At 54.5% G+C, this 9,617-nt stretch overlaps 1 protein-coding gene across 1 annotated transcript; it reads right to left on the bottom strand.

Moving 5' to 3' along the window:
* Positions 1 to 7,177: 7,177 nt before the first annotated feature.
* PROCR (protein C receptor) lies at positions 7,178 to 9,009 on the bottom strand. Its single transcript, XM_009953079.1, has 4 exons — positions 8,955 to 9,009; positions 8,599 to 8,835; positions 7,377 to 7,643; positions 7,178 to 7,290 (listed from the first exon to the last, which is right to left on the bottom strand). Exons 1-4 carry the CDS (start codon positions 9,007 to 9,009, stop codon positions 7,178 to 7,180), a joined length of 672 nt encoding a protein of 223 aa, XP_009951381.1.
* Positions 9,010 to 9,617: the final 608 nt, after the last annotated feature.

The following is a 9,617-nucleotide window of genomic DNA, read 5'->3' on the forward strand; positions in this document are numbered from 1 at the left end:
TTTCTTGACTATCTCAACATATTTTCATAGCTTCTCCTGCCTTTTATGTCCTTTGTGTCAGTCTCTTCCAATTTTCTGTTTCGTGGTTTTTGGTTTTTTTTTTTAATCCCAGCTCTTCCTCCCCTTCCCCTCAAAGTCTGGAGTGTGGCGTTGCTTCAGAGTCTGTGTTTCTGGGGCAGGAGTACAGGCACTGTTGGGAGCAGACTGGCAGGAGAGCCTTTACGGGCTATGTTAATGCCCCACGTATGGTTGGGAAAGCAGGGGAAAAGAGTCTCTTAAGGCTCCTTGGACTCTCTTAACTACCAAGTAGTCCTCTTGTCCCAAAAGTTAATACTTAGTTTTAAATTTGAAGTTGCAACAGCTTAGCAAAGACTCCTCAGACTGTCATGGTGGGATTTTGGAAAATAATGGGAATGGCTCCTCATGGCCTTGGTTCTTCCTCATCACCCCCAAATGTAACCAACAGCTTGTCTGTAAAAGTTCACTTACCTCCTGCACGCTGTCCTCTGTGAGGATAGGTGAAGCTAAGAGCACAGAAATAAAGGTGTTTGAGTTGGAATGGCAAAAACTACCTGGTTATGTCTTTCAGCAGCCCTTGTCCTGGGAGAGCTGCGAGTCGTTGGGCGAACAAGGACTGGTCCCTTCAGTGATCAAAGCTGTGAGCTGTTGTAGAGGGTGAAACTACAGCAAAAGCTCTGTAACTGCTTTGTTTGAACCAGGGGCCTGGTAACCTGGCAGGGAGGTACCTGTGCTGCTGTGGTCTTTGTCATGAAGACCTTGTTGCTCTCAGCATCCCCATCAGAGACTCATCTCTGTGTTCTTCAGGAGCAATGGCTAAACAGTTTCTCAGAGGTGCCTGTGTCAGTTAGGCTTGTGCTTCACTGTGACAGAGAGGTAGGCAGCAAGAGAAATGAGTCTGTTCACGTAGGACTGTGTCCTACTCCTTCCCTCTTGGCTCTTGGGGGCTATGAAGTGGGATCTTTACAGCTGCTGCCCTGTACCTCATCCCCTGCCTGGCAAGTAGGTGGAATCTCGTTTGTACATGGCAGTGTTTGCTGGGGAGCAGCAGCAGGAGACTCGAGGTAGGGGTTTTGGGTTTGTTGTTTGTTTTTTTTTCACTGTGAACTGAGCTCAGCTCTGAGCTCGGAGAGGTGGAGAGCAGCTCTGGCCCAGCCCTTGTGTGCTGCCCTTGGTCTAGCGTTGTCCCACCCAACCCTTCAATTCCAGTGGGAGCTGACGCAGCGGAAGCAGCAGCACCGGGAAGGTTTCCTGTTGGATCCTTGTCCATTTGCCTTGGCAGAGCAAGCAGGGGCTTTGGGAACAGCTGGGGGGGGGGAGGGGGAGACAATCCTGGGATGCCAAACCCTTGGTCTTAGTGCTTGTCTCCAAAGTCTGTGAGTGTAAGCTGTTGATCCCCACTGAAGCTGCTACCTTGGCTGTCTGCCTGTTTGGTGACCAGCTCTTTCCAGGTGTCTGTAGGCAGCTCTGCCCCTGCTTCCCCCCTTAGTTTAGGTTTCTAAGAAATCTCAGATTTCAAAGAAACTGGAGCTGATTCCTGTTAGCCCCTTGAGGGTCCGTTTGATTGTCTTTCTGCCTTCCTGTTCCACTGGTGCATGACCATGCTGCCAGTGCTCACTTGTAGCAACAAAGCTAAAAAGCTGGGACTTCACCCTAAAGTCTCAACTTCTCCAGAGGAGAAGGTGGTGTAACCTTTCCTACCTGCACCCTTAGCAGCAGGCAGTGCATTTATTTTGAGCATGAGTACTTGTTCCTGCTGCTGCTTTTCCTTTCCCTGCTAATTCTTTTCCTTCCTGTGGTTTTGGTTTGTTTTGGTTTTCTGTTGTGTGGGGTGGTGTTTCGTTTTGGGGGTTTTTTTGGGGGTTTTTTTTTTTAATTGTGGGTCTGTACTCCTGAGAGGCCAATGCTATGTAGAACAGCAGCAATAGCTGCAAAGCCCCAGCTTTTACAAGGGTGAGAATTAAAACAGAAAAGAAAGTCCTAAATCATACCAAGCAACCCTGCTTTCTTCCATCTTCCTTCCCCGCCCCCTGCTGTGGGGTGTGATAGAGCGGGGTGCTCCGCCTTTTTCACGTTCAGACAAAGCTTCTCTGTTTCCGTGCTTCCTCTGCAGGCAGCAGTGTATGCTAATGCTTGCCATGGTCTGGCTCAAACATTTCTACTTTGTTTTGGTGTGCTTGTCTGAGGAAAGTCATGCTGCTTCTAGGATTGGGGGGGGGGGGGGTGGCGGTGGGTATTCTTCTTCCAAGGGCCCCAGGGTGTCTGGCCAGGGGGATGTGGAAGCTGTTTGGTGTCTGTGACATCCTGTGTCCCCTATTTCAGTAACATTTAGCTGGTGTGAGTGAGTTGTAGCATGCACAGACTCCTTTTATCTCATATAAACACTTCTTGGGAGGCTTAGATGTTCCCATCCCCTCATCTTGGTTTGGGACCAAGGAAGCATCCTGAAGGTGCAGACCCCTGAGTTGAGAGTCCTATAGCGCACCCTCTTAATTTTCAGCCCTTTCAAAGCAATGCAGTTGTTCCCAAATTGGATCAAATTTAAAAATAATTTCCTGGTCCCCTTTTACCCTAAATCCTTGCACACATCAAGGATTGTTGAGGGTTTAGATACAAGCATGTTGTTAATTCTTCTAGCAAAACACTCATCGTCAAAACACATTTCTAGAAGTCTGTTTTGATCTAAACCCGTGTTGCCCATCCCAAACCAGCTGTTGGAAATTTTGGGGCTGCGCACAGGAGCTTCAGCATTAGGTATGTGGGTCCTGGGGAGCAGTCTGGCCCGAAGGGGTGGTTTGTTCCCCATGGCTTCAGCCACGTGGAGGACCACCACTGTCTTATTTCTCACCACAGCAAATGGCACTGCTTGCACAGCGCATCCCCTCCTCCCTGCAGCCGGGCAGGGGGTGGAAGTATTCCCGAACAGCTGCTTCTCCATGGAAACCTCTCTGTGAGTATGCTGTGGGCTGGCTTGGTTTATTCCAAAGAGTTTGTTATTTTAAAGTGCTTATCTATAAACTTTTCTGGTTCTGAGAGACAAGCAGTGGAGAAGTGGCTGGTGCCAGGAGAAGATTGCTCTGAAGACGCAGATGTGCGATGTTCCTCCATACATTAAATGGCTGAAGACCATGGGGGCCTCTGGCTGGGAAGGGAAGGTGAAGCGATGATTCCTTGCCCAAGTCAAATGTGATTTCTAAGTAGCAGCCGCCACCTCTGCTCCTGTGCCATTGGGCTGATGAGCAGTGGTGGAACATCTTGCAGGGCATGGCTTGCTCAAAGCAAAGCAGTCACCAGGGAGGGGACAGCCTGGTTGGGATGTGGTGGGACTGGTGGTGTCCTGCTGCCCAGAAGCCTCCCTTCATCCTGACAACCACATGGCCCTGCTTGATGTTGACTGTGGCCAGCAGCCAGCTTTCTCCTGTTTCCTCTGGCTTGGTCAGGCACACTGACCTGGGAAGTGAGAGGAAAAGGAAGAGGGCAGTGATGGCTCCTGGGCACCCATGTGCCTTACCAGGAGGGACTCACCACCACAGCCCTTTCCTCTGCTGTTAAATATATCCAGGGACCTGCCCCCTCGTGTGGGAGCAGGGGGCTGCTAGAAAGCAGATGCCCAACAGCCTCCACTCCCAAAACTATGTTGCCAAAAAAAAAAAAAAGCATCACTTGCTCGTGGAGGGCTGGCTGGAGGCTGCACAAGTGGATTGCTTCACCCCTGTGCAGCCACCACGTTAAAAAGGATCCCCCAAAGCTGGTGATGCCAGAACTGAAAACATCTGGGTCTGTGACAATGTGGTGCAGGGGGCAATTCTGAAGAACAAACCTTGTTTAGTCTAGGAAAGTGATGACACTAGGGCAAGCACTGAGTGCATAAGGCGTGGTTACAAGGATAATTCCTTCTTCCTTCCGGACTCAAATCTGGTGCTACCCATTTTCCAGAGAAGTACTGATACCGTTGGCCCCATTTATTTATTTTTTTTTCCCAGCTGCTGCATTCCCCATCCCCACCCAAGCAGGCACAGGAGCCCATTGCTGAGGCTTGGGGCAGCTCCTGGCACTGTCTTGCCCTTTGCCCCTGGGGACAGGCAGGGCACCGTGGCTGCCGGCTGGAGCATGGAGCCAACAATGCTGTGTGAGTGCCTGGAGGCTCCCAAAGGAGACGACCAGAGATGCTAACTTGGTGGCAGGAGCTGATGTCCAAAAGGCAGTGAGGGGGGAATGTGTCCCTGCTAGGCGGGAGGGGAACCTGCACACCCCATCTGAAGCACCCGTGGGTAAAGGGGAAAAGCTGGTTCCTAGCACATTGGCATCGTATTAGTCACCGACACAAGGTTCAAGGCTGGGTGTCTTATCTCAACCCTTATCCAAGCCAGCGATAGCAGAGCTGAGTGCTAGAATCCATGTGGTGCAAGGAAAGCAAAGCCTCATGCTGTGACTGGTGCAGCTGACTGGGATGGTTTGCTTTGGGGGAGATGCTGAGGGGGGGGGTTGGTTAAAGCTCCGAAGGTATGCGCGCTTGTTCACCCTCTTGCAGAAAGTGAGGAAAACCCCAAGGAGCAAATTAATACCAACCAAAATATGCAGTTATGTGTTGGCGCCTGTCCTAAGCTGTGATCAAGGGTGGAATAACAGCTGAATTTGGGAGAGGATCGGCCATGGATGTGGCTAACAGCTAGATGTTGGAGTGGTGGTGGTGGGGAGGGAGCCCAGCTCACAAACTGGGACAGCTGGGCCACATGGCCCCAGCATGCTGCACCAGGCCAGGCATTGGTAGCCCTGCAATGAGGCTGTTTGAAGATAAGGAAGAGAAATCTTGGGGCTACTGGATTTTGGAGACGGACACTATTGTCGTAACCCCTTTTCTCTTGGCCACCGTGCCTGTATTGGGTGGAGGTGCTGGTCACCACCAGGGAGGTGGCATGGGACAGGGAGGGGGTGGCAGCTGTGGGCACATTGCCTGCAGGCATAGTTCAAGATGAGGCTGTTTCTCAGGATCTTGTGGTTTTGGGGGGATCCCTGTTGCTGCCCCATCCCCTTGGGGTTGCTAGTACAGACTCAAGAGACCAGCAGCAAAGACAGCTCCTTTCTGGAGAGCTCTCCTGCTGCAAGTGACACACACACAGGGGGGTCCCAGGGCAGGAAAAAGGCTTTTCCAGAGTTGTTTGAAGTGGAGACTTCCTCATCTGTCCAAAATATGATGTGTTTCAGAAGCAAAAAGCAAAACAAGGCCTGTTGTTCCAGACCTCCCCAGGCTTTCCAGCCTGGGTCTGTCCCAGGTTGCCAGCCACAGTCCGTTCCCAGTCTCAGGGCATCGCTCTCGCGTGGGAGCAACGAGCTGCAGCCCCAGGGGACTCAGTGTGAGAATGTCTCTGGGAAAACACAAAGATCTTGGGACTGCAGCGCAACATCTGCCTCCACGTGCCAGCAGCAAATATGCCCTACATCCAAAGCTAAAGCAGAGCTGCAAACACAGTGGTTTCTCTCTGCTGGAGGCTGGCTACAAGTGGGTTTATCCCTTCGTGGGGAGCAAACCTACTGCCTTTGACCTTCACCATCAGCCTCCTGTCCCCTGATGCCCAAGCAGGGACACACAGTGCTCAGCCTGCAGCAGAGCTCCTGCCAAGGGCGCTTCTTTAGAGGCCAAGCCAATGACGCTCGCATGCCTCAGCCTCGTTGTTTTGGATCCCCTGGCCTCTTGGCTGCCATTTCTCTTTTGCAAAGGAGCCCACTGAAGGGTGGGGAGCACCCTGGCCCCTGCCCTGGGAGCCTGGAGGAGGCGGGGACTGCTTGACGGGGGGGTGGCCAGTGGCCAGGATGATGAGATGTGGTCTTTGGAGACTTCCTCCTCCATCCCTCCTTAAGGACAACCAGCATGTCTTCTTCCCATCCCCTTTCTGTCCTGGATCTCTTTTCCCATCTTCCCCCTTGCCCACCCTTCCTCTCTTGCTTTGAGCTGCAGAGAAGGGTGTTTAGAAAGCAATGAGCTGGAAGTTAATCTAAGAAAGCTCCTCCCTGCTGTGCTATCCCCTCTTTAGGTGGCCCAAGCCAGCTCCTGGCTCATCCCCAGCCATTTCTGCCCTCGGGGCAGTGAAGACAAGAGGGGTGTCATGCTCCAAATCTTGCTATGGGCAAAAGGGAAATGCAGCCAAGAATTTATGATGAACATAACCAAAGTCTAAGCAGTCCACGAGCAGTTTCTATCTCAGATCTAGATTGCAAAAAAAAAGGAAAATAAAGCCATGAATCCTGTTGGACAGTACTAGTGATACAGCTCTATGTTTCTTTAGCTGCTCCTTGGGGCGCGGTTTCTCGCTTTAGGGTCCCCCATGTCCACCCTGCCCCTCGCCCAGCATCCCCACGCTCCTGTATCCCTCAGGGCAGCATCCTTATGGGAGAGCGGTGAAGGTGTTCATCTGCTCAGGCAGATGGGCTGTTACAGCCGTCCGTACTTCATGTCTTCTACAAAGCTGAGGAAATGAGAAACGAAGCGTCGCCACTGGAAAAATGACTTAATTTTGAGTCAAACCAAAGCTGCAGGCATCTTGAAACGAGCTCAAGAGGCACAAACCCCACCAGCCTCTCTCTAGAGGCCTTGCAAACTCAGTGCACGATCTGGGGTCTGACGCAGGGGTTGGCAACCCCGATAAGCAACTGCAGTCCCCCCTGTGGCTGCCAACCCCCACCCTGCGATGGATCCGCAGCCCCATGTCAATGCTGCTGGGGGGAAAATGAGAGCAACCAACCGCCCTGTGAGAGCTGATGGGTGGTTTTATTACCACAGAGGTGTGACATCCTCCCTCCCCAGCATTTTATCCCGCTGGAACAGGGATAAATGAGGGTTTCAATGCCATCCTTTTAACCCTTTATTGTCTGTTTCTCCTACCACTTTCTCCCCCCACCCCTCTTCCCCATTTTTTCCAGCCATGCCAAGCATCTTTCTGCATTCTCAGTACATTGTGCCAACCCAGCATGGGGACTGTCCCCGGGGCAGGGTGCTGCTGCTGGGGGTGTCAACCCAGATGGGGCCAAGCAGGGAAGCCACTGGTGTCCTTTGGGAGCAAAGCCTGTGGTGCTGGGAGACGGCTCAGTCCCTGCCTCCGCAGGGTGATGGTGGGTCCACACCCTGCCTCCATGGGGTGACGTGGTACAGCTGCCAGCTCTGCTAGCAGCTCCCTCCTGTGCACAAGAAGATCCCCACGGCTGTGCCCAGCAAGGCAATGGTCCCCAGGATCAGGCCTAGCACCAGTGGGGCGCGTGACCAGCTGCTCTGTTTTCCTACAAGAGGCAAAAGGAATGGAGGTGATGACTGGGGTCATTCCCACCATGCCACCATGTCCACCACCACCAGCCCCAGCACGGACCTGTCCCAGCGCTCTGAGCCTGCAGGATGCTGACACAGGTGGTGTTGAGGAAAAGCTGGAGGTCCCGCGTGGTCTTGGGGTACTTCATCAGCTCCCTCTCGGCAAAAGTGGCCACTGCGTCACTGCCAGGCCAGTGCCGCTCCCAGGTGGCGTTGGCGACATGGAAGCTGAGGAAAGCCGTCCCGTTGAGGGTCACCTCATAGAAGCTGTGGGCCGTGCCGTTGGGGAAGAGGCTGCAGCCCAGACGGCAGCACAGGCTCTGGGTGTCTGCAGGGACAGAAGGAGGGGGTCAGCGTCAGCATGCTCCCACACGCGGCAGCCCATCGCCATCACCAGCATCGAGCTATGCACTGAGTTTGCAAGACCTCAGTCTCATACCATCTGACCCACCCACAGCTTTGGTTTCACTCAGTTTAGCTGTAGCGGTGACTTTTCCAACGACTGGGCAGCCATGCTTATTTTTCCCTTCCTTATCTGTGCACAGTACGGTTTTACAGAGACAGGAGGTTTTTCGGCATGGAGTGAGCTATCCATCGCCCTCACAGAAGGATGCAGCACAGGGAGCGTGGGGACACCAGGTGAGGGGAGGTGAGGGGCTCACACCAGAGACCCCGAGGTGAGACAGTGCTCCCCAAGCACCAGGGAAAGAAATGCAGAGCTGGGGCAAAACTGCTTTGGGGATAACAAAGAAAATGACGGTAAAACACACCCTGGGCAGGAACATCAGAGATAGAGTGGGCTTGCAGAGCAACACAAGAGGGAACATGAAACCATTGCCACCAGTATCCTACACCTCACATGAAAGCTGTGCGGTGCAGGCAGCATGCATGCAGGGTGCAGGTGGGGTGCAGGCAGGGTGCATGCAGGGTGAAGGCAGGATCCATGCAGGGTGACAGCCAGGTGCAGGCAGGGTGCCTACACCTCGTCGTGCCCCCTCAGGCTGCAGCCCCCAGCATTTTTCCAGAGGGGCAGCAGGAGGTTGAGCATCACCCTTTCCCCAGGCTGGGCTCCAGGTAAGAAATTCCCATCTCTGCAGAAGGACTCCTTTTGCCCAGAACGAGGTTTTACACGTGGCCGGGTCCACGTCTCTTTGCTCAGCTGTCCCCAGGGAGCCCTCCCCATGGCCAGGCAGTGCAGGGGGGGGCTCCCCTTCCCCAGTGGGACCCGTCCCCCCACCGGGCCATGCATCCCAATCCCTGTGTCCCCTCGGGGTACCACTCACAGTTGATGGGTCTCTCCTTGTTGAAGAACATCACCAGCTGGCTGAAGTAGAGCAGATAGGTATCAACGTCCTGCAGCCGCCTGGCCCAGGCATCTGGGGGCTCCAGTGGCAGCACTTGGGTGACATTAAGCCCCTCCAGGAGATGGCTGAGCTGCCCGTCCAGGCTGGCGTTCCCCCAGAATTCGGAGCTGCCTTTGGAGATGCGGGTCCATTGCAGCATGGTGAAGGTGAGAGGGGCTGCGAGAGACACCGGACATCACCCACCGCCCTGTCCCCTCCCCGTAAGCTCTGTGTGTGTGTGTCCCATGCCAACCCCAAGTCTCTCCAACCCCACTGCCACTGTGTCATTGCCTTACCCGCCTGGTCCGCCCCGCAGCCCAGGGCCCCGCAGAGCAGCAGCAACCCGAGCATCGTGTGGGGACAGGGATGTGGACAGAATGGTGGCCTCACAGCTGGCCTGGAGGGGAGTTAAGCAGGACCGGAGAGGTGGGGCTGCAGGAGGAGGAGAGTGGGAGTCCAGCCAAGTCTCTCCCATTTCCTTAGCCTGAGCCACCCACACCCCTTCCCTGCTGGATATGCCAGGGGTGCCTGGCTGCAGCACCCAAGGATGAGGCTTCGAGCTCAACCCAAGGCCTGCAGGACCATACAGCACCGCTCCGGCTGGTGGAGGAGCCAGCGGCCAACGCCTGCCTCAGTTTCCCCACCCATTGGCTGGGCAGGGGCCCCAAACCCGCTCGCCCTGGGCGATACGGGAGGCTGGTGACAACACAGTGGAGGGGAACCCCTCCAGGAGGAGAACGGAGGGATGGAGGGGAGCAGCCTCGCAGCACCACGTCGGGGCCTGGGGTGGACATCCAGCGCCCGTGCTCCCTGGTATGACAGGACCCCCACCCCCGCAACGCTGCAACCCTGGGGATGCGGCATCCCTGCAGCCCCCGGAACGGGCTGTGTGGGGGCTGGAGACCAAGAAACTCCTCCCGGCTGGGCTCGCGCCGTGTATTTTGTTGTTTGGGTTTTTT

This window comes from Leptosomus discolor, chromosome 7 (genome assembly GCF_034619465.1).
Source record: "Leptosomus discolor isolate bLepDis1 chromosome 7, bLepDis1.hap2, whole genome shotgun sequence".
Lineage (NCBI taxonomy): Eukaryota > Metazoa > Chordata > Aves > Leptosomiformes > Leptosomidae > Leptosomus > Leptosomus discolor.